The sequence below is a fragment of the Garra rufa genome, chromosome 22, assembly GCF_049309525.1.
Source record: "Garra rufa chromosome 22, GarRuf1.0, whole genome shotgun sequence".
NCBI classification, from domain to species: Eukaryota; Metazoa; Chordata; class Actinopteri; order Cypriniformes; family Cyprinidae; genus Garra; species Garra rufa.
Genome location: NC_133382.1, coordinates 33,639,398 through 33,666,068, shown reverse-complemented (window position 1 = coordinate 33,666,068; position 26,671 = coordinate 33,639,398). Strand labels below are relative to the sequence as shown.

At 32.2% G+C, this 26,671-nt stretch overlaps 1 protein-coding gene across 1 annotated transcript in view; it reads left to right on the top strand.

Annotated features, from left to right (window-relative positions):
- cdh12b (cadherin 12b) overlaps nucleotides 1–26,671 on the top strand; it is a 200,587-nt gene that overhangs the window by 113,785 nt on the left and 60,131 nt on the right. Inside the window, exons 4-6 of the mRNA XM_073827921.1 lie at nucleotides 12,088–12,207; nucleotides 16,581–16,748; nucleotides 22,163–22,350. Of these exons, the coding sequence (XP_073684022.1) occupies nucleotides 12,088–12,207; nucleotides 16,581–16,748; nucleotides 22,163–22,350 (476 nt within the window). The remainder of the gene's footprint in view (nucleotides 1–12,087; nucleotides 12,208–16,580; nucleotides 16,749–22,162; nucleotides 22,351–26,671) is intronic.

Sequence of the window (26,671 nt, the reverse complement as noted above, 5' to 3'; positions counted from 1 at the left end):
AAAAATACAAAATAAAATAAAACAGTACAAAAATGTAAATAAAAGTTGGATTAAAATAAAAAATAATAAAAATAAATAAATAAATAAATAAAATAGTGCAACAATGTAAATAAAAGTTGGATAAAAAATACAAAATAAAAATAAAATAAAACAGAACAAAAATGTAAATAAAAGTTAGATTAAAATAAAAAATAATAATAAAATAAAATAAAATAAAATAAAAATAGTGGAACAATGCAAAAAAAGTAAAAAAAAGAGATGAAAAAGAAAAGAAAAGAAAAGAAAAGAAAAGAAAAGAAAAGAAAAGAAAAGAAAAGAAAAGAAAAGAAAAGAAAGTTGGATAAAAAATACAAAATAAAATAAAACGGGAAAAAAGGTAAATAAAAGTTTTAAAAATTTTATAAAATAAAATAAAATAAAATAGCAGAAGAATGCAAACAAAAGTTAGATTAAAAATAAAATAAGATATTAAAAATAAGATTCAAAATAAAATAAAGGAACAATGTAAACAAAAGTTGGATTAAATAAAAAAATAAATAAAATAAAATAAAATAGTGGAACAATGCAAACAAATGTTGAATTAAAAATACTAAATAAAATAAAACAGTGGATAAAATGTAAATAAAAGCTGCATTAAAAAATAAACTAAAAGTAAAATAAAATAAAACAGTTAAATAAAAGTTGGATTAAAAATAAAATAATAAAATGCAAACAGAAGTCGGATTAAAATGAATAAAATAGTGGAACATTGCAAACAAAAGTTAGATAAAAAAAGTGTAATAATACAAACAAAAGTTGGATTAAAAATGCAAAATAAAATAAATAGTTGAACACTGCAAAGAAAGAAAGAAAGAAAGAAAGAAAGAAAGAAAGAAAGAAAGAAAGAAAGAAAGAAAGAAAGAAAGAAAGAAAGAAAGAAGCAAACAAATAAATAAAGTGGAAGCCAATCAAAATGTTAGAAGGATAATTGTCATGGTGTTACAGCTGGAGGTCATCTTTTTTCCTGATGTTATGGGGGTTTGCCAAATATTCATTGTTGTGGCAGAGGGGAGCTAATCCAGACATTACTGTGCGCCGTCAGATAATGAGAAGTGCATGGGCTCCAAATCCCCACCAAACTGGATTACTCAGCCTAGTAGGATTTCTCATCTCACATGGTAGAAACCTTGATTGTATTACTGATTATTTCACCAAGGCATCTGCTCTGGGTGATGATGGCAGCGGGTAACCTTATTTTGTTACTGTCTCTGCTTCTCTAAAAAGGCCGGTCTCTAAAGCCGGACAGAAGTTGTATTGATTTCCACACAGCCTAATCCAATCGCTATAACTACTAGCCGATCAATGTAGCGCTATCCTCTTGCATTCATGGAACACATTGCAGAGCTTGTTAAAGTCATAATGGCCTCCATTATTTGGACAAATATTCTTAATCATGATGTCAAATATGATTGCAGACGATGCATCAATCCCTGAGGCCACGCTGGGGAGCGATGTAATATGACGCTACGTTCACTGCAAACACCGTGGTCAATGAAATGCTGCTTGCTTTGCGTTATATAACATTTAACTGGATACTTCACACACTTATGGTCAAAATGAGACAACAACAAATCTATAAATTCCCATATCGTTTTTACAAAATTGGCATCATGAAGCTTATTCTTCAGCAGAGTGGAATAATTCAGACAAATGATGGAGCAATTTTTTTTTATGAAATTAAACTATTTAAATTAAATTTAATTAAATTTAATTAAATGTAAAAAAAAAAAATAATACAATCAAATAAAAACATTTTAAAATATGAAAGCCAATCAATGAAGCCTAAAGGTATTTAAAAAAAATTGCAGTCATAAAACTGGGATATTGAAGATTATTTTTTAGCATAGTCACAGTAAAAGTAAATAAAAGTATATAAAATAAAAAAAAAATTAGAATTAAATGAAAATAAAATTAAAAATAAAATAAAACAATTTAACATACGAAAGCCAATCAATAAAACTTAAAGGTATAAAAAAGTAATTAAAATTAAATAAAATAATTAAATTAAAAATAAAATTAAATCTTAAAATAAAAATCACATTAAAAAATAAAATAAAAAACTCAATTTAACCTACAAAAGCTAATCAATGACACCTAAAGGTATATATATATATAAAAGTAATTAAAATAAAAATAAATAAATAAAAGTAAAATAAATAATACTCCATTTAACCTATGAAAATTATATATATAAAAGGTATATATAAAAGGTATATAAAAAGTAATTAAATTAAATAAAAACACATTTTTGTCATGATCTGGGCTGTGGGGTTTTCCCTCAGCCACCTGAGGTCACTGTTCCCCTTGCACTGCACTTCCCTGATTGTACACACCTGTCTTGTGATCGTTACACTTGTCTCTACTCACACCTGTTCACAATTATATAGACTTTAAAGCTGCTCATGTCTCACTGCTCATTCTGGCTGCACTGTCTTCAGTACTGTCTGTCTCTGTGTTTCCCGGATCCTGTCTCCTAGCCCTGGTTTTCAGTTTTGTTTATTTGTGTGTTTGTATTCTAGTCGTGTTGTGCCGTGTTGGCCTTTTGGTTTTGTTGCTCGTTTGTTTATTTGTGTTTATTTAATAAATTCTCTTCCCCCGCATTTGGACCTAGATCTCCTCCTTCCCAACGTGACAATTTTAACCCAAAAAAGCAAATCAGTAAAACCTAAAGGTATGAAAAAGTGAATAGAAATTTGTATTAAAATAAATTACATTAAATTAAATTAAATAAAATGTAAAAAATAAGATAAAATAAAATCTTAATTTAACCTATGAAAGCTAATCAATAAAAACCTTAGGGTATAAAAAAGTAATTAAAAAAATAATAATAATAATAATAAAAAAATTAATAAAATAAAACACAATTTAACCCACAAAAGCCAATCAATGAAACATAAAGGTATAAAAATGTAAATAAAATAAAATATACATAAAAAAGTAATTAAAATTAAATAAAAAATACAATTAAAAATAATATAAAATAAAATAAATAAAACTCACTTTAACCTGTAGAAGCTAATCAATGACACCTAAAGGTACAAATATTTAAAATAAAATAATTAAATTATATTATAAACTGTGATGTCCAGAAAGAAACTGTCAACAAGTTTAGCACTACTTTGACGTTTTTCAAGCAGTCTTATTTTTATAATAAAAGATTTTTAAGCAGGTATAGCCGTCAGTGTCATACAGCATCAGACTTCCAAAATTACTACAATTACTACTACTTTCTGCCTCATTCTACGAACAAAATGTACAATTCAGCTCCAACGGCTTCTGAAGAAAGAGTCTCATCATTTCCATTTAGTTCACTTTAATCCAATTTAATCCCATTCTGAGTTATTTGTATAGCACTTTTAATGAATGGTAATTTTGACAAAGTTCTTTTACGAACTTCCGGAATTGCATGTGCCGTAAACAGAAGCAGCAATTCTCCAGTATTCCAGATCATTTGTAATCTCAGGCCCCGAGACAGTTCAGCTTTAAACGAAAGCATTTAGAGACTGTTTTATGGAAAGCAAGATTCGGTGGAACTGTTCATAATCCATAAGTGTCTGATAAAACGTCTGTTGTGCTTAAACATTGCTATAGAACGACATGGAAGTAAACAAGAAACAACATGAGGTTATCTTAAAATGTTACAATTATGTTTTTTGTCTTCATCTGCCCTATATTTTTGTGTAATTTACTTTAGATGTGTCACACAAGTGTCTTTACTGTTGAGTGGTCTGTTGTAGCATGTAATTAAGTTGGTCTATTTAAATGGCTCTCTGTGGTTGCAGAGAGCAGCGCTGTGAAATACTATCACACTTGAAAACTATGAAATTTTGAACTCCGTGGAATTTTAATCCATCTCTATTAAATTTGAGGTCAACTATGTGCTAGTACACTTTGAAAAAATAGCTAAATTATTTGTTGTTGTTTTTATTTAGTAGTAGTATTAGTAGTAGAAGTAGTACAATAAAATATTCTCATAAAAAACAATGGCACAAAAATTGCACACTGAATGCTACTGGATACATATAAGATGAGATGTCACATTTTATTGTCTGCGTTTAATGAAATTTACAAATGTGATTTTATATATACAGAAAACATTAAATGCAAGTAAAATATCTACTTTAATGTTTCAAATAAACTCAAAATATGAGTGAAATAATGTTCAATCATTCAATGCAACATATATACTCATGTAAAAATGAAACAACATATTTATTTTGACCTGTATTTATTAAAATCTAAAAATGAAAAAAAAAAAAAAATAGATCATACAGAATTTTATTAAACAGGACACATATATGCTTCTGAATATATAATGGTAAATTGTGAATATACAGAAGTAAACCTGAATATATAGTTAAAAGTCTGAATATAGAGGTAATTCAGAATGTAGTTATAAGTCAGAATATATGTGTAAATTGTGAATATATAGATGTAAAACCGAATATATAAATGTAAATTGTGAATATAGAGAAGTAAACCTGAATATATAGTTAAAAGTCTGAATATATAGAAATAAATCAGAATATATAGTTATAAGTCTGAATATATAGAAGTAAATCAATATATATTTATACACCTGAATATATAAATGTAAATCATAATACATAGTTATATGTCTGCATATATAGATGTAAATTGTGAATATACAGAAGTAAACCTGAATATATATTTAAAAGTCTGAATATATAGAGGTAAATCAGAATATATAGTTATAAGCCTATATTTATAGAGGTTAATCAAAATATATATTTATAAATCTGAATATATAAATGTAAATCATAATACATAGTTATGTCTGCATATATAGATGTAAACTGTGAATATATAGATGTAAATCTGAATATATAAAGTTAAATTGTGAATATAGAGAAGTAAACCTGAATATATAGGTAAAAGTCTGAATATATAAGTAAATCAATATATACTTATACACTTGAATATATAAATGTAAATTATAATAAATAGTTATATGTCTGCATATATAGATGTAAATTGTGAATATACAGAAGTAAACCTGAATATATATTTAAAAGTCTGAATATATAGAGGTAAATCAGAGTATATAGTTATAAGCCTAGAAGTTAATCAAAATATATATTTATAAATCTGAATATATAAATGTAAATCATAATACGTAGTTATGCCTGCATATATAGATGTAAACTGTGAATATATAGATGTAAATCTGAATATATAAAGTTAAATTGTGAATATAGAGAAGTAAACCTGAATATATAGTTAAAAGTCTAAATATATAGCAGTAAATCAGAATATATAGTTAAAAGTCTGAATAGAAGTAAATCAATATATATTTATACATCTGAATATATAAATGTAAATAATAATAAATAGTTATATGTCTGCATATATAGATGTAAATTGTGAATATACAGAAGTAAACCTGAATATATAGTTAAAAGTCTGAATATATAAGTGTAAATTGTAAATATATTAGGGGTGGGCATAGATTAATTTTTTTAATCTAGATTAATCTAGATTAAATCTTGGAATTAATCTAGATTAAAATGGCTAATTTGAATTCTGCTGAAGGCATTCAGAATATGTGTGCTACCCAAATAATGACTAAAAGTAAGTCTTTGAGAATGGATCATAAAGCTCATAAAGCTGTTCTATGATAATTTGTTGATGAAAATAAATTATGTTCAATTAGATTGAACTAACTAACTAACTGTTTACTAACTAACTAACAATGAAATTATTTTTTCTACCTATTAGATTGTGTTTTTTTAACGTCAACACCTACCCAACCCATTACATGTTACACCGTACTTTTATTTTGACAGGTTGCCATGAAGTTTCTGTGTATACAGTATGATATGATGCTAGTTTTCTCAAATGAAACGGTAAAAGTGACACTCACAGCAGTTTGGGAGATTGAGTTTATTTGTTCATGTGAGATGAAAATGCCAAAAATTACCGGGAGCGTCACGTGTGTTTGGTTTCAGAATGCGTGTAGTAAAAGCTCGTCTCCGCCATGCATACATACAGCTAGGCAAACGGAACATATCAGATTCATATTAAAACGGTCTTTTTGCATTTCAGTTTTCACATACACTAGTCCATATCGCGATTTGAATTAAGTGACAGAGCAACATTTGATTTATGAATCCAAAAAACGACGAATTTACGTGGCATTTCGCGCTATAGTAGATTCTGTTTTCATGAATGGAGGACGACGCGATCCCGTCTGTGTTTTGGTGGAGGAGACTTAAACGCGCGACCATATTCGGTATACATCCGCGTTAAACTATCAAGGTGAAAGTCATCATAGCTTGCGTAGTTTAGACCCAGCTCCTAACCCAAATTTGATAATAGATTAACGGCGATATTTTTTTTATCGCACGATAAGAGTTTCGCGTTAACGCAGCACGTTAACGCCGATAACGGCCCACCACTAAAATATATAGATGTAAATCTGAATATATAAATGTAAATTGTGAATATACAGAAGTAAACCTGAATAAATAGTTAAAAGTCTGAATATATAGTGGTAAATCGGAATATACTGTATAGTTATAATTCTGACTATATAGAAGCAAATAAGAATATATAAGTGTAAATTGTGAATATTTAGTTATAAGTCAGAATATATAAGTGTAAATTGTGAATATATTGATGTAAATCAGAAATATATACAGTAAATGTAAATTGTGAATATACAGAAGTAAACCTGATTATATAGTTAAAAGTCTGAATATATATATATATATGTAAATCAGAATATATAAGTTTAAATTGTAAATATATATAGATGTAAATCTGAATATATGGTTATAAATATGAACATATAAATGTAAATTAATGATATATAACTGTAAATCAATTATGAAAATAATTCTGAAAAAAAAATATATATATATATAATAAAATATCGAATTTTTTTTTTCACATTTGTATTTATAAACTCAAGATTTATAAACATACATTCTGATTTACAATATTTACATACAGACTTACATATAGTCAGGATAATAAATACATATTCACTATTTACATTTACTTCTATTTATTCAGACTTTTAAACTATATATTTAGATATACTTCCATATATTCATGATTGACATTTATATATTCAGTTTTGTATCTATATATCAAGACTTTTAATTAAATATTCAGATTTACTTCTATATATAGCCATGAGGGTTTTAAACTCAAGAAAGGTAATAAACCCAAGATACATAATTATAGAATAAAGACCTGTCTAAATTAAAACAATGCACAAGTTATTACTGCGGTGTATCACTGCTGGATAATGTCTTCACACGCTTGAATATACCTGAGGATAAAACAATTGGAAATGCAGAGTGCATAGAAAGTTTAATTACATCTTACAAAAGCTGATACTGTAAAACTGAAAACTACTACAACACACAGAATAGACAGAATATCACTGATTAAATAGCCTTTCATCTAAGCAGAAAGCAAACAGCAGTTTTGTTTAGATTAAAGCATTTTCAAATTAAAGCTCATGAGCTTCTGGAAATCGTGGAAATGCCAAGCATATATTCAGATAAACAAAAGAATAAGAAAAGCGTTGCTTGGCAAGAGGTAACGTTTGACATACGATTCGGTGTCGAGCGTAATAAACTACATGCCCTATCCTGCACCAAAACCTTTTTTATGTTGCTTCCCCTGAGGATGACAGATCAGAGTAATTCACTTTCAGATTGCCTTTTCCTTGATCTGAATGGCAATGGAATGAAATGAAATGAAACCCTCCCCTTCCCTGCTGAATCAAAGCTACTCATGATCTCAGATAGCGAAATGTGAATAGACCGGTTTATAAGTGCACCATAGTCCCCATTGAAGCTATAGGCCTATTCTGTGCGATTTTGATTGTGGCTGCTGCCAACACAAAGGCATAACTGAGCCTTGCTGTTGCACACAAACAAGAGGCTTTTTCCATATTTCTTGACTTGGGATGTATTTTTCATTGGGTTACAGGATTTTGCTCTGACAGAATGTGACTGTCTAATTCAGAGGTCAGTTAAAGGGCTGGAACTGTATGGGTTTTTAATGCTTTTCAACTCAGGCCACAATCTGAACACATATCGATGTGTGCTGAGAGAACTCAGGGGGAAAAAAAGGTAGAAATCAAAGGTAATTGCATCAGCAGGTTGAAAAGGACTTCCTTTGGGAAATGGCCTTGATTTAAAATCTGTACAATTACCTCTCGGTTCCTTTTGTTTTCTCCCCCACTCTCTCTGTCTCTTCTCCAAGGCCTTCAAGTTTCCTTTCTCATCTCAAACAGTACACTGTGATAATTCACTCTACTCTACCCGAGTGTTTTCACAAAAGACATATAATCACAAATGACCCTATGTACAGTCGTGGACAAAAGTTTTGAGAATTACATAAATATTGGAAATTGGAAAAGTTGCTGCTTAAGTTTTTATAATAGCAATTTGCATATACTCCAGAATGTTATGAAGAGTGATCAGATGAATTGCATAGTCCTTCTTTGCCATGAAAATTAACTTAATCCCGAAAAAAACTTTCCACTGCATTGTTAAGAAGGCTTCAGGGCGTCCAAGAAAGTCCAGCAAGCGCCAGGTTCGTCTCCTAAAGAGGATTCAACTGCGGGATCGGAGTGCCACCAGTGCAGAGCTTGCTCAGGAATGGCAGCAGGCAGGTGTGAGCGCATCTGCACGCACAGTGAGGCGAAGACTTTTGGAAGATGGCCTGGTGTCAAGAAGGGCAGCAAAGAAGCCACTTCTCTCCAAAAAAAAAAACATCAGGGACAGATTGATCTTCTGCAAAAAGTATGGCAAATGGACTGCTGAGGACTGGGACAAAAGTCTTATTCTCCGATGATGCCTCTTTCCGATTGTTTGGGGCATCTGGAAAAAGGCTTGTCCGGAGAAGAAAAGGTGAGCGCTAAGATCAGTCCTGTGTCATGCCAACAGTAAAGCATCCTGAGACCATTCATGTGTGGGGTTGCTTCTCATCCAAGGGAGTGGGCTCACTCACAATTTTGCCCAAAAACACAGCCATGACTAAAGAATGGTACCAAAACACCCTCCAACAGCAACTTCTTCCAACAATCCAACAACAGTTTGGTGAAGAACAATGCATTTTCCAGCACGATGGAGCACCGTGCCATAAGGCAAAAGTGATAACTATGTGGCTCGGGGACCAAAACGTTGACATTTTGGGTCCATGGCCTGGAAACTCCCCAGATCTTAAAACCTGTGGTCAATCCTCAAGAGGCGGGTGGACAAACAAAAACCCACTAATTCTGACAAACTCCAAGAAGTGATTATGAAATAATGGGTTGCTATCAGTCAGTATTTGGCCCAGAAGTTGATTGAGAGCATGCCCAGTCGAATTGCAGAGGTCCTGAAAAAGAAGGGCCAACACTGCAAAAACTGACTCTTTGTATAAATGTCATGTAATTGTCGATAAAAGCCTTTGAAACGTATGAAGTGCTTGTAATTATATTTCAGTACATCACAGAAACAACTGAAACAAAGGTCTAAAAGCAGTTGAGCAGCAAACTTTGTGAAAACTAATATTTGTGTCATTCTCAAAACTTTTGGCCACGACTGTACTTTATGAAATGTGTCTGTTCTTGTTGTGCATTATTCTGCAGTGCATGTTCTTCTAAACAAGAAAGTGTTCAAATAAAATTGCATAAAATGTCATCTGAAATTACGTTTTGCAAAAATGCCTTTTTGTACTGATGTAATTAAGGCTGCGTGACCAGGATGTAATACTCCTATAATAATATTAACCAATCATTTCCACAATCCTGATAAATAAAACCAAAACCCTACATTATTTCAGTCTGAATGTGTTCATATTCTCTTCAAATATGATTAAAATACATATATATATTTGTACAGCCATCACTAGGCATTAGCAGCAGGACACTATGATAATAGAGAGACGGTGCAGACAATGGAAAGATTAGACTGATATCTTGATTAAGCCAGTAACAAAAGCCTGCTGTCTATTAGATGAAGAACAGAGATGCACTATCCAAATCAGAGAGCATTTCTAAACCAAAGCATGTTACGATGCAAGTGATGTATATAGACTGTTAAATTTTGTCTACATTAGTTACAGCAACCACTAAATTGGTTAATGAAAATATGTTTCTTAAGTTGATAATAGATCATAAATAGAGTTGGAAATCTCACATAAAAACAACAAAGTCTAAGTTAAAAGTTTAGATACAACTTGCAGAATCTGCAAAATGATAATTATTTTCCTAAATCCTAAAATATTTTTTATTCAGTACTGACCTGAATGAGATATTTCACATAAAAGATGATTACATATAGTCCACAAGAGAGAATAATAGTTGAATTTATAAAAATGACCCCGTTCAAAAGTTTACATACAGTACACTTGATTCTTAATACTGTGTTGCTACCTGAATGATCCACAGTTTTTTTTTGTTTTTTTTTTAGTGATAGTTGTTCATGAGTCCCTTGTTTGTCCTGAACAGTTAATCCGCTGTTCTTTAGGAAAATCCTTCAGGTCCCACAAATTATTTGGTTTTTTAGCATTTCTGTGTATTTGAACCCTTTCCAACAATGACTGTATGATTTTGAGATCCATCTTTTCACACTGAGGACAACTGAGGGACTCATATGAAACTATTACAATGCCGAACTCCGGTCCTGGAGGGCCGCAGCCCTGCAGAGTTTAGATGCAACTCTAATTAAACACACCTGAACCAACTAATCAAGTCCTTCAGGCTTAATTGAAAACTGCAGAGTATGTGTGTTCGAGCAGGGTTGGAACAAAACTCTGCAGGGCTGTGGCCCTCCAGGAACTGAGTTTGACACTCACTGACGCTTCAGAAGGAAAAATTGAGGGTGAATGAAAAATGAAAATGTGTACATTTTTCTTATTTTGCCTAAATATCATTTTTTTTTTTTTTTTTCATTTAGTACTGCCCTTCAGAAGCTACAGAAGATACTTACATGTTTCACAGAAGACAAAATAAGTTCATTTAACACTGATTTTCGAATTCAAAAAGTTTTTACTCCCCGGCTCTTAATGCATTATTTGTCTTTCTGGAGCATCAGTGAGCATTTGAACCTTCTGTAATAGTTGCATATGAGTCCCTCAGTTGTCCTCAGTGTGAAAAGATGGATCTCAAAATCATACAGTCATTGTTGGAAAGGGTTCAAATGCACAAAAATGCTGAAAAACCAAAGAAACTGCAGGCAGTTTAACTGTTCAGGACAAACAAGGGACTATTTAAAAAAAAAAAAAAACACACGCAACTGTGGATCATTCAGGGAACAACACAATGTTAAGAATCAGGTGTATTTAAACTTTTGAACGTCATTCTTATAAATTCAACTATTATTTTCTCTTGTTGACTATATGGAAACATTGTTTATGTGAAATAGCTTATTCAGGTCAGTACTAAATTAAAAATAACATGCATTTTGTATAAACCCTCTTATTTTGGTAATATAATTAACATTTTGCAGATTATGCAAGGTGTATGTAAACTTTTGACTTCAACTGTAGACAGATAGATAGACAGACAGACAGTATAACACAAGCATGAGTGTGATTTAAATATATAATCAAAAAACTGTTTTAGAAAACTATTCCTGCAGAAATAAAGTGACGCATTTTTATAATATAACACTAGAGAAACAACACACACTATTCCTGCTAAATGTGAGTTGGTCGAGCGCAGTACTGTGCTGCATTTCAGTAAAATACAGTGATTCAGCGACCCATGACCATCAGCTCATTCTACAGTACGGATGATTTGTCATTTATTGGGTAATTTAAAAGTGCTGCCTTTGTAATGTAAAAACTGCTGTTTCAGACATATCAACACAATGGAGAATCAGTACACAGCCATATAGCTGGATCAGCCCATCATAACCAAAGCATATAATAACGTGCCTGTAAAAGCCAGTTTTCGAGTCCCGGACAAACCCTACATGCTATTACAGTTATAACATTGAACAAAGCATGTCTTGCACATTTCCTATATCTATCCATGCGGTTTAATACAAAGGAATAATATTCTCTATGTGTGTGCAGGTACATACGTGATGAAGGTGACGGCAACGGATGCAGACGACCCTACATACGGCAACAGCGCCAGAGTGGTGTACAGCATACTTCACGGCCAGCCGTATTTCTCTGTGGATCCCAAAACAGGTAATGCACTCCTGATTATTTTACAGCAAAATGTTGGCTACATAAAAATGTAAATTATTACTACAACAATCAAGTTCCTCTGTTTTGTTTGTGTAATACAACAGACTAGACTCATTAATTTCACAGTTCACAGGTTTCAGCGTAATTACATTCATTGACCCTATTAGACAAATAAGCTCTGCGGTTTGATTTGATAATGTGGCCACCCTAGAAAATGGATTTGTAACTCAAAATAAACTGCAATTCATTTTGAACACCAGAACAGTAACGGACATCCTGTCAGCTAAACAGGCCTGAAAAGATCTATAATTATACAATCAGGTGGTGCATTTCAGACCCTCCGACTAGAAAAAGTCAGCAAATGGATTTCTCTGTTGTTTATATGGCTTGGGGAACTGTAACATCATCAAACGATGCCGCAAATAAACTGTGTTTTATTTTCTGCCAGTGAACGCTTTATGCAATATTCACAAGCGTTTACATCAATGAATGGGAATTTACAAATGGGCATTGTCTGCATTCAATGGGCTGTAATATGCAATATGCAAAAGCACAAACCTGCAAGGTAAACTTGATGCACAGAGCACGTGTGAGCATTTCTGCTTGTTTTCGGTGTGGTTGCACAAGTATGAAGCATTGCAAACAGGAATACATGAATAAAAATATAATATCCTGATATCAGCAAACCCGGAGGGGGGCTCAAAGGGTGACATTCTGTAGCCGAACAAATAAAATGACTAGTAAGGAAGAAAAATCTGTTTTTGTCCCAGGCCATATCAAAAAATTTGCCAACACAAACTGACAGTAAACAAAAGCCGTGAGAGGAGGGCGGGAAACAAAGGCAGGGGGTAAAATGCATAACCGAATCAACACTGAGAGTCGTGAGAGAAAACAGACTCAGGAAACACACACCTTAAAAAAATAGCTCACCTGAAAATGAAAGTTTGCCACCATTTAATCACTCCAATTTTCTTCGCTTTGTGAAATAAAAATGGAAGATCTTTGGCAGAATTTCTGCTTTCAATACAAGAAAAAATGAAAGGTCATGCAGTAAATAATAGCAAAAGGTAATTTTTAGGTGAAATATTCATTTAATTACCACACAAACATCAAAGAGGGATGCATTCATGCGAAACTAAAGTGAAAAAACAGATCCTCCCTATAACAGGCCGAGAGAATCACATGTGACATCCCTTTTACGTTTCATCTGAAATTGGCATTGTATGAAGGTCCGTGCCCTTCTTAACCATCCGCCACCATGTCTAATTCATCCTATGAAGCGCTCTCTTGATCTGGGAAAGCTTCTTGTGGCGTTGGGAAACGCATTAGTTGTGCTTTATGGAAGAAAGGCGAGGAAAGGTGTTGCTACACTGGCTTTGTCGCCTTGTTAAGACTGTTAAGTACTAGAAGCTTTAGGGCTGACCTCAATCTTTTAGCTGGAGAAAAACACTTGATGGTAAAGGTACTGGTTCCAGGAAGGGTTTTACAGTTTGATTCCTTACAAGAACATTTTTAACTTTAAGAACAATATGTGCTGATGCTTCAGAGATCCCTGGAGAACTTCAGTTTTTTCTTTAACAGCTGATTCTTAGAGGCAACAAAATGTTCTGAAGGGGATGTCCGAATACTGTGTTCATAGGGGAAATGACGTGTGCTATGGAACCCCGAAAGGGAATAAATATGAGATGGGAGGAAAATATATATTTCAGTGCTTTCTCTTGCAATTATATCTATGGGTATGCTGTATATATACACACTCTTAAACATAAAGGTGCTTTAAAAGGTTCCTCACAGCAATGACATGGAACAGGGGTGTCCAACCCTGTTCCTGGAGATCTACCTACATGCAGACTTTAGCTCCAACACAGCTGTCTGTAATTATCAAGTGCTACCTAAGAGATTAATTAGCTGGTTCAGGTGTGTTTTGATTAGGGTTGGAGCTAAACTCTGTAGCAGTTCTAAAGCAAGGTTTTTTAAAGAACCATCTCTTTCTTACATTTTTATAATCAGGTGTTAAGGGTTCTTTATGGAACCATTTAAACAAAAAACGTTCTTCCATGGCATGTGAAGCACCTATTTTTAAGAGTGTAGGGTGACCATACCTCCTCTTTTCCCTCTTTGTGCTCTTTTTGGGCCTAAAAAAAATGTCCGGGATTCAGCTTTTGCTTTCTACAGTCGGCACTGAATTAAAAAAAAAAAATCACTATTTTGACTTTTTTCTCACAATTGTGAGATACAAACTCGTAATTACGAATTATGAAGTCAGAAATGAGAGATCAAAACTTGCAGTTCTGACTTTTTCTCTTGCAATTTTGACTTTCATGCGCAATTGCAAGTTATAAAGTCAAAATTGCGTGATATAAACTCGCAATACTGAGAAATTAAGTCAGAATTGCCTCATATAAACTCGCAATTGCAAGTTATGAAGTCAGAATTGCGATTCTGGGAAATAATCAGAGTTTATATTTTAATTATTACTTTCTCTCAGAATTGTGAGTTTATATCTTGCAGTTCTGACTTTATAACATGCAGTTAAGTTAGAATTTCTTATACTGGCAATTGTGAGGATAAAAGTCAGAATTGCGAGATACAAACTCAGATCTCACAACTCTGACTTTATTTCTCGCAATAGTGAGTTTATATCATGCAGCTCTGAGAAAAAAGAATTGTGACTTTATATCTCACAATTGCGAGTTTATATTAAATTGTGTGAGAAACAAAGTCAGAATTGCGAGATAAAAAGTGGAAATTCACTTTTTATTATTTACTGGCAGGAATGGCCTTTAATAGACAAACACCACAACAAAGAAAAGATTATCAAAATAGATAGATAGATTGTTTTTTCTCACAGTTGTGAGATATAAACTTACAATTGCAAATTATAAAGTCAGAAATGTGAGATATAAAGTCGCAATTGCAAGATATAAAGTTGCAATGTGAGTTATAAAGTCAGAATTGTGAGATATAAAACTTGAAATTCTGAGAAATTAAGTCAGAATTGTGTGATATAAACTCGCAATTGCAAGTTATGAAGTCAGAACTGCAATTCTGAGAAATAGTCGGAATTGCAAGTTTATGTTTTAATTGTGACTTTTTTCTCAGAATTGTGAGTTTAAATCTTAGTTCTGACTTTATAGCCTGCAGTTAAGTCAGAATTGCGAGATACAAACTGCATTTATTTCTTGCAATAGTGAGTTTATATCGCGCAGTTCTGAGAAAAAAAAGGCTGAATTTTGAATATATCTTGCAATTCTGACATTCTCTTTAAAAATCCCCTACAGAATTGCAAGATACAAACTCGCAATTTATTTTAATGATTCTAATTGAGAGATACAAACTGCCTTTATTTCTCGCAATACTGAGTTTTTATCATGCAATTCTGAGAAAAAAAGTCTGAATTTTGACTATATCTTGCAGTTCTGACTTTATAACTCACAACTACAAGTTTATATCTCACAATTCTGACTTTATTTCTCAGAATTGTGACTTTATATCTAGATGGATGAATGAAATTATACACTTCAGATTTATGCTTCTAAACTCTCTAAAAATCCCCTACAGAATTGCAAGAAACCCCCTACTTTCAATATAAGTGCCCAACCGTAACCCTAACCACTTTGAAATGATTTTAGTGGTTATTAACATTATACTACAAAAGCTTCTTCCCTTGTATTGAACTCTGAATATTCTTTGAATTCTAGTAGTCAAAGAAATTGTTGAGAATGGTCAAGTTAATAGGTAAAGAGGCTTTTTTGTATCAAATGGCTGTGGATTCAGAGGCTAACAGGGCCATGCTAACCTTGACCCGTTTTATGCAGTAGCACACTGTGTTTCACAGATTAATATCTGTTGGGACACACAGCCAACATGATAAAGGTGTTAAAAAAACATAGGTGACATTTTGTGAAACAGGACTAAACTTTAACCTCCAAACACTAATTTAAACCATAAAACAACACAAATATAGTGTGGTTAGGTCATGCTGAGAGGTAATACAGACTTTGAGGACACCGATAATGGCGTAGAAATGACACACTATACCTTCAAGTTCAATTTTCTTCATTTTCCTTTTCCACAATGCAGCAGAACTTCATCTATTTCCCTTTTTTGCCACTCTCAATTTTCTTATCTCAATTGTGTCTGTTATTTTAGATTACCATTCTGAGCAGGCCTCATTTTCAGGTCTAAACCCTATTCTTCTCCTCACCTTACCCTCTTTTCTGTAATCCGATTCTCTCCACACACTGATACCTGCCTGTATTCACAGCTTCTTCATCTATACTCTCTGTCTACCTCACTATACCTTTATCTTCCTTTTCTCTGCTCTCTTCTTTCCATTAACACAGTCTGGCTCATTTTCGATCTGTGTGCAGGAGTCATCAGGACAGCTCTACCCAACATGGACCGGGAGGTGAAGGAGCTTTATCAGGTCCTCATCCAGGCCAAAGACATGGGGGGACAGTTAGGGGGTCTGGCAGGGACCACCACCATCAACATCACCCTGAGTGACGTCAACGACAACCCACCCAGGTTCTCCAAAAGTAAGCCACTGTATAATCGATAAACGACCAAGTCATGTAAATATAAGTCAGTCAAAAGTTTGAATGCACCTACTTGTTCTATAATTTAGTAATAGTGAAACGGAAGTATGGGAATTATACATAATAAATAATTTAATTTGTTTAATAGTTTTAGTCACAAATTTCCATAGTGCAATTTGTTAAATTATTATTGTTCCATTATTAAAATAATTTAAATTAAAAAAAGCTTCAAATTACTTAAAATTGCCCTACCAACTTGATGAGCAAGAAGCTTTTAAAACATTATGAAAAGAGTTCATATTGAAGTGTGGAAACTAAAAATATTAAATGTTAAAAACATACATAAAAACTATTTCAAAGTTGAATTAAATCAATGAAAAAGAATTGAAATAAAATAATAAAAACATTTAAATACATAATTCAAATACTTAAAATTAATTAAATTGCTTAACTAAGCAATAGTCTTAGTCTTAGTGACTAAAAATGTTGAAAAAAGACAAAAAAAAAGAATTAAATCTAAATAAAATTAAAATCTAAAACTTTGCTTAACTAACTTTAGACGTGCAAGCTTTTAAAACATTATGAAAAGAGTTCATATTAATATATGGGAATTATATAGTGACAAAAAAAATAAATTAATTAAAATAAAATACTACAAATTTTAAATGGGTAAAATAAAAAAAGCTTAAAATTACTTAAGCTTGCTTAACCAACTCTAAATGCACAAGAAGCATTTAAAAATTTTTGAATATTGAAGTATGGGAATTACTAAAAATGTTTAAAAATACATAACTATTTCAAAGTTTAAATAAATAAATGAAAATGAATTTAAATAAAATAATAAAAAATAATTAAAATACATAAACTATTTAAAAAAGAAATGTATTAAAAAATGCATTAAAATAAAATTAAATAATTAAATAAAAAAAATAAAATGATATTTAAATATTAAAAATTAAAAACAAAAAACTTAAAATTACTTAAGTTTGCTTAACTAACTTCATGTTGTGAAAGAAGCTTTTAAATTATGAAAAGAGTTCATATTAATATATGGGAATTACATAGTGACCTAAAAAAATGTAAAAAAAAAAAAAAAAAAAAAAAAAAAAAAAAAAAAAAACAATTAATTAAATTAATTAAAATACTATTTTAAATGAGTAAAAAAAAAAGCTTAAAATTACTTAAGCTTGCTTAGCCAAATTCAGAAGTCCAAAAAGAGTTCATATTGAAAAATGGCAATTATATAGTGACTAAAATTAAAAAAAGACAAAAACTAATTTAAATTAGAATTACATAAATTAAAATAAAATAATAAATATATATTTTTTCAATAACTAAAATAAAAAAGCTTAAATTACTTAAGCTTGTTTAACCAACTTCATGATGTGCAAGAAGCTTTTACAACATAAGAGCTCATATTAAATATGGGAATTATAGTGACTAAAAACAAAAAAAAAAGACAAAAATCTATCTATTTAAAAATCTAATTAAATAAATTAAAATAAAATAATTAAAATAAAAAAGTTTAAAAATTAATTAAGTTTGTCAAGCTTTAACCAACTTTAAAACATTATGAAAATAGTTAATATTAAAATATGGGAATTATATAGTGGCTAAAAATGTACAAAGAAAAATAATAATAAAAGAAAAGACATAACTATTTAAAAAAGTAATTAAATGAATTAAAATTAAATAATTAAAAGAAAAAAGTTTAAATGAATTAAGCTTGCTTAATCAACTTCACGACTTGCAAGAACCTTATGAACATTATGAAAAAGGTTCAGAAGTTTGCTATCAGCTCTTTTTAAATTATAACACTGAAGCTTTGTAAATAAAATAATCGCAGGCACAATTTATTCAGTCCACCAAACAAATTTAAAGCATTTACGCATAAAGCTTTAGATCAAAAAGTTTTTAATATAATGAGACACACAAATTCAGGCAAGTGTGTCTAAACCTTTGACTGGTAATGCAGCATTTTCTTTTTAAATACACATGAGAAAGCTTGAAAATGTAATGCATTCATAAAGAAAATATATGCCAATGTTTCTTGAAAAATAAATAAATAATCTTGAATCTTTAAACCTTGTTTGCATAATGGAAGAAAGGCAGCATATTTAATACAATTTTTGAGAAGTCGAAAGTAGAAAAACACACAAATACCATTGGTTTTTGAGTCTGTCAACACTAGACATGAATTAATGAGATTTCAGAGAAACCAGAGTTTCCTATTTACAAGCAGTCATAAAAATGAGCATTGCATCTTAGCGGCCATTCACACAGAAGACAGAGACACATGCACAATAGTCAAACACGTCCATCTAGTGCACTGTAAAAAACTATTTGTTGAATCAGCTTACAATAATTTGTTACCTGGCTGCCTTATAATTTTAAGTTCAGTCAACTCAAAAAAGTTGTCAACTTAAAATGTTAAGTTGTACTAAGTGACAACTTAGATATTTGAATTGATTCAACTTAAAATTTTAAGGCAGCAAGATAACAATTATTTTAAGTTTACTCAACAAATTGTGTTTTTTTTTTTTTTTTTTTTTTTTTTTACAGTGTGTGTTTACATAGGAAAACAATGGAAATGTAGCAGTGCAGTGGAATGGAATGGAAAGACGCATTCGGTGTGAACGGCCCCTTACCAACCCTGTTCACAGCTTCTGTCTAAGAGTCTCATATTTTATGCATTTATATACTTGTAGGTTTCCCTTTGTTTATTTTTCCACTGGAATAAGGCCAAATCTTTAAACGCGTACATGTGAACAGGCTCCATTTGCGCTCAGAAAACGTGGAATAGAAATCATGTTGAGTTGCAGCGACGAGCACTGGTTTCCTCGCTGTGTAAATATTGGTAATACCCTGGGAGCATAGTATTTCCATCAGCACGTCTCAGAGGATGGCACTATGATGACTGCTGCATTCTGGGCAATGTCTCTGCCTTTCTCTCTCTCTCTCTTTCTTGCTGTTTGTTTTTTTGGTGCATTGCACTCATGCATCTAATGACTTCTTAATTAGCTGAGGTGTTTTTTTGCGGGGCATGGCTACTCAACACATTATTTTTTACTAATCAGCATGAACTGTTTGTGCCTATCATGCATGTGTCTTTACCAGCAACTAAAAGTACTGATTTTAGTACCTGACTAATTTTTTTTGTAGCTCAGCTGTTTTCAAATCAGTGTAGCTTTGCCAAAAACAAGCATTTTTCTAACAAAAAGCAGTGTAGTGTGAAACCAACACTTCATCATTGCTTTTTATGTCACATTTACAGCCAAGTGCATTGAGGTAGTTATCAAACGCTCTCTCCAACAATGATGTCCTCTCTAGAGTTGCCAACTTGTGAAATTTGGCACAGGAAGAGGGGCAATGTGGCAGTAAAAGTAAATGTGCATTCAGCAATCTGAATCCATGAACATTAAATCAGAATTGAAAACATACTCATGGTCTTACCTAAAAATGAAAATGTACTAACCCTCAGGTCATCCAAGATAGACAGATATAGATAGATGAGTTTCTTCCTTCCTCTGCAGTGAATGGGTGCCGTCAGAATGAGAGTCCAAACAACTGATAAAAACATCACTATAATCCACAAGTAATCCATAACACTCCAGTCTATCCGTTAATGTCTTATGAAGTAAAAAAATGTGTTTGTAAGAAACAAATCCAGGACATTTTTAACCTTAAACTCCTCTATCCATACTAGTGCTTTCTCCAGTGAAAAAGTCTAATCTAAATCAGTACAGAAATACAATATATTGCCAAAAGTATTGGGACCCCACATTCTAATGAACAGGTTTAACTACTTTAGTGATTTCCATGAGTACAAATCTTAATGTTTAAGCATATAATGATATTCTAGGGAATTGTGTGCTTCTGATTTTATAGCAACATTTTGGACACAACCCTTTTCTATTCTAACATGACAATGCCTCTGTGTGTAAAGCACGGTTCAAATAGAAATGACTGATTCAGTCAGTGTGGAAGAACTTGACCGGTCTGCATAAAGCCAAGTCTTAATCCAAGATGAACACCTCTGGTGTGACTTTAAATGCAGAGCCAAAAACTCATCGCCAAACACCAATGACTTGTACGTATGGGTACAGTCATTTTAGACACTTCCAAAACTGATGCACCAATTTTTAAATACATGAATTTTGCTTCCATCTTTGTTTCCACAATTTTGAAAGTGCCTTTTTCTGTTCTAAAGAAGGAGTGTCCCAATACTTTTGCCCATTGTGTATGTACAAGTCATTGGTGTTTGGTGATGAGATTTTGGCTCAAGGTCTGCATTTAAAGTCACACCAGAGGAGTTCACCTGAGATTAGGACTTGGCTTTATGCAGACCAGTCAAGTTCTTCCACACTGACTGAATCAATCATTTCTCTATGAATCTTGCCTTATACACAAAGGGATTGTTATGTTAGAATAGAAAGAGTTCTGTCCAAACTGTTGCTTAAAAATTAGAAGCACACAATTCCCTAAAATATCATTATATGTTTAAACATTAAGATTTGTACTTGTGGAAATTACTAAAGTAGTCAAACCTTTTCATTAGAAGGGGGTGTGCCAATACTTTTGGCAATATAGTGTATGTATTTCATATTTCAAGCACTGTTTACAAGCGAAAAGAGTCTAAAATAGTTCTAAACTAATGTGTTGGTGGATTTTGTGAGAGATGTGAGAGGACAACAGGGTATTGACTTTCACTGGAGGAAGTGTTATTATGGAATATATTGGTCTTGATGGATTTGTTTCTTACAAACAAACAGCTTTATATCTCACAAGATATTACTTGTTGTATTGGATTGGTGTGGATTACTTGTGGATTCTTTTGATGTTGTTATCAGCTGTTTGGACTCTCATTCTGACGGCACCTATTCACTACAAAGGATCCATTGGTGAGCAAGTAATGCTGAATTTCCCCAAATCCATTCTGATGAAGAAACAAACTCATCTACACTGTTAAAAATAAAGGTGCTTTACGATGCTATAGAAGAACCTTTTTTGTCTAAATGGTTCCATAATGAACCTTTAAAATCTGAAGAACCTTTCTATATCACAAAAGGTTCTTTGTGGTGTTCTTCAGATTCTAAAAAGGTAAGAAAGAGATGGTTCTTTACAGAACCTTTGACTGAATGGTTCTTTGTGGAACCAAACATGGTTCTTCTATGGCATCGCTGTGAAGAACATTTTAAAGCACCTTTATTTTTAAGAGTGTATATCTTGAATGGCCTAAAGGTGAGTACATTTTGTGCAGCTGGGAGAACTGTTCCTTTAATGTGAGCAATTCATTCGTGTATGTTACTCCAAATGTAACTGAATAATTTCTACAAAACAATTACTGTACATTTTTAAAGCAGTTTCCCCAACCCTAATCACATGTGCTTCAAAAAAACTCATTGATTTTGCAGGCATCTTCCACCTGCGTGTACCGGAGTCATCAGCAGTCGGGTCAGCAGTTGGCCGAATCAAAGCTCACGATCTGGACATTGGAAAGAACGCAGAGGTGGAATACAACATCGTCCCTGGAGATGGAGGAGCCATGTTTGATATAACCACCAACGAGCACAATCAGGAGGGAATCATTATGCTCAAAAAGGTAAGGCCTAATTTACAGTACACTATGTTCTATCAGCAAATAAAGACTCAGCAGTTGATTTTTATTATTATTTGAAGGTCACATACATACAAAGAACTATACAAATGCAACATTTGCATTTATTTTTTTACCCTTGTCACACACTTTCTTAAAACATATATTGTAAATGTAACAAATCAATAGTTTATGATGCTTCTTTAAAAGCTTTGATCATCAATTGCTCTCGTCTCTTAGTTACGTTTTATCATAGCTAGTTTATTTTTGCTAATGCTACTTTTGCTTTACTCTCATTGCACAGACTTCAGTCTTAAAATATGAAAATGCAACATAAAACTATTGACTGTTACGTTTCAAACTGATCATTCAAAAGCATAAAATTATCATAATCCATTTCAGCATTTATGGTGAGAATATTATTCATATCAATTTTTACTCTAATTCCGATTGTTCCTCAGTTAATGAAGTATGATCATTAAAAATACAACATTTTTATCAAGACTTCAATTGTATATTTGCTTTCCATCTTGAAATGCGTCATAAAAGGATTTAAAAAAATGTAATCACAAACCATTTAATTCTTTCCTTTTTTACACTAATTACGATTCTCTCTCCATTAAGTTAATCAATAGTTAGTGTACTTGGTTACAAAAGTGTAAAAAGAGTCAGTCTAGGTGTACTTGAGATGAAATACTGTCTAAATCATGTTATGTGTGAAGGATAAAAAGGAAAATCAAGGTAATTATGTCTGGTGAAATTTCCAATCAAGCTGTAATTTTGTCAAATTATGCAAAAATGTGTAAAAATATGAATTAAACCAGTTTTCACAAGTTTCTCAGGCTGCTACGGACAATACAGAATAAAAACACACGCAAACTTGACTTTTAAATGAAATGTGGTTAAGTTCACACACATGTAAAGTGATCTCCCTCTGGGCCAAAGTCTGTTGAAGTTGCTGTAGTCATTTAATGCTTATTTATTTTATCATATTGTTATTTATTTTCGCTGCTGCTACTTTTGCTGTGCCTTGTCGCAGACACAGACTTTTAATCTTGAAATATGAAAGTGCAGCATAAAACCACTGATTATTTCATTTTAAAAACTTATCATCAAAATAAAAAGTGTAAAATTATCATAAACCATTTGAGTGTTTATTAATTAAGTTCAATCACTAGTGTACTTGGTTACTAAAGTGTCAAAAGTGTCAGTCAAAGTGTGCTTGAGATGAAATGCTGTTGGAATCGTATCATGTGTGAAGAAAACAAGGAAATGATCAAGGTAATTATCTCTTGAGAAATTTCCAATCAAGCTGTAATTTTGTCAAATTATGCAAACATGTGTAAAAATATTAATTAAACTAGTTTTCACAAGTTTTCAACCCTAAGGTGCCACAGGCTGCTATACAGACTCACAATACAGAACAAAAACACACACAAGCTTGACTTTTAAATGCAAAAACATGAGGAAATGACATTGTGTGTAAGTTCACATACATGTAACAAGTTGTCGTAGTCCTTTATTGTTTATTAGTAAAGCAATGTCACATTTAAAATGCATTATATCACACTTTTTACCATGTCGTATTTTTTTTTTTGCTACGAAAATGCAACACAAAACCACTGATTATTGCATTTTAAAAAAATTGATCATCAAAACAAAGGGTAAAATTATCATAAACCATTACAGTATTTCTTAATTTAGCTTAGTTAATAGTTAGTGTACTTGGTCACAAAAAGTGTCAGTCTGAAGTGTGCTTGAATTAAATGCTGTTTGAATCATCTTATGTGTGAAGAAAACAATGATAATTATCTCTTGTGAAATTTCCAAACAAGTTATACTAAAAGCATATGAATATATGAATTAAGCCAGTTTTCACATCTCAAGTTTTCAACCATATGGTTCTACATGCTGCCATAGACTCACACTATACAGAAAAGGAACACACACACAAGCTTGACTTTTAAACACAAAAACTTGAGAAATGACATTGTCTTTAAGTCTACCTGATCTCATGATGAAAATGTACCTGTGGGAACTTTTTTGCAAGACGTGAAATACGTACCGATAAGTACATATCACTGCAGTTTCCAACAGAAATGAACACTAGAGGTGGTAAAACAGTGAGCACTTGTAATCGTTTTCATACACAGTTATGATTACAGCTCCATATGTTTTGCTTTCTGGACATAACAAGCTTGTTCGGTAGCTCAGCCGGCACGGAATTGGACTTCCCTCACGAAAAAGAAGTTTATTCAGTTGTGCTATTAGTATACTTCTTTTAAACTTAAAAAAATACTTTCAGTCTACTTTATATGTACTGTATATGTACTTATACTTAGGAAAAGTCTAAATTTATTTGAGCTATACTTGTGCTCCAAGAATGCTTTCATTATTATATGGCAGGGCACTATTACACATATTCTGCATAGAATTTCCAAAACACAAGTGAAGAAGAAACTGAAAAACAACAGATTCTTAATCTAACATGATCATCAGACATAAAATAGCATCAAAACTGTGTAACCTTATGGAATAAAATGTTGACCCATGAAGACATAATGATTGTCAAGCTTTTTGGGGCGTTGATCGACTCCATCTATGTTTTGATTATCATTCTGAATCCAATTCATACTCTTTTTTTTTTCAGCTTTTTGTTCAAAACGTTTATTTATTTATTTTATTTATGAAACTAAAAAAGATAAAAAAGAATGCATGAAGCTAGAATAAAATGTTTTTGTTTGCAAGCAGATACCCTGTTCTTTCTTTTGATGTTTTGTATTTTCAGATATTCATATAACAAAATGTATACAAAATAATACCTAAATAGGGACATAGAAGTATACTTAAAGAAAACTTAAGAGTATGCTTGCAGTATAAAACTACTAAACTAGCAGTTTACTGAGACTATACAGCAAAGTGTACTAAAAATGCTACAAGTATTTAATTAGAGGTGAACTAGTTGTGTACTCAAAGTTTACTACTGTTATACTTAAACTATACTTATACATACTAAAAAGTGGGCCAATTTAGTCCCAATGAGTATTGAAATAGTACTCTTACAAGCAGACTATACTACTAATACACTGATATTTGTATACTCACTACATGAAGTATACTTAAAAACATACTTGAACATTACTTAAAGGAGTAGTTCACTTTCAGAACAAAAATTTACAGATAATGTACTCACCCCCTGGTCATCCAATATGTTCATGTTTTTCTTTCTTCAGTCGTAAGGAAATTATGTTTTTTGAGGAAAACATTTCAGGATTTCTCTCCATATAATGGACTTCTATGGTGCCCCCGAGTTTGAACTTCCAAAACGCAGCTTCAAAGGGCTCTAAACGATCACAGTTGAGGAAAGAAGGGTCTTATCTAGCAAAACGTTTTTTGTTTTTTTCTAAAAAAATTACAATTTATATACTTTTTAACCTCAAATGCTTGTCTTGTCTAGCTCTGTGTGTACTCTGTGTAGAGATTAAAAAGTATATAAATTGTAAATGTTTTTTAAAAAATAACCGATCATTTCGCTAGATAAGACCCTTCTTCCTCGTCTGGGATCATTTAGAGCCCTTTGAAGCTGCATTTAAACTGCATTTTAGAAGTTCAAACTCGGGGGCACCATAGAAGTCCATTATGTGGAGAGAAATCCTGAAATGTTTTCCTCAAAAAACATAATTTCTTTACGACTGAAGAAAGAAAGACATGAACATCTTGGATGACAAGAGGGTGAGTAAATTATCTGTAAATTTTTGTTCTGAAAGTGAACTACTCCTTTAAGTATTCTTAATAAAATAAACTTGAAGTATGTTTTTTTATGAAATCAAGTTAGCATACATGTAAATCAGCCTCCCTCTAGGCCAGAGTCTATCTACTTTGCCGCAGTCCTTCAACACTGTGTCATGACTCAGCCTCACGTTGAAAATGACAGGGATCCCATCATTCATACAACCGCAACCACATTATCAAAACATCACTCAAACACTGCAGTTAAGAGCACTTTGGGGTAATTGTGTCTGACATTAAGAACTCCCCCAAAGGTAAACTAGAACGTTCAGCTCTTCTGGAGAGTATGCAAGGTGACTTTCTTGGATTTGAATTGAGCCCGGTACTTAAATACTGGCAGCGTGACAGGACTTATTAACACGGCACACATCTCTTTATATTATCTGAGCCGTGTCTTCGCCTACTGAATGAGAACAGCTTTGTCAATAAAAACAACTGCAGTGTTTCCCTGTACGGGACAGTGCGCTGGGGTAATATTACTGAAACCGCACTGCGCTGATCTCTGGAAGTGTTAAAGGAGATATATGAGGGTGGGGAG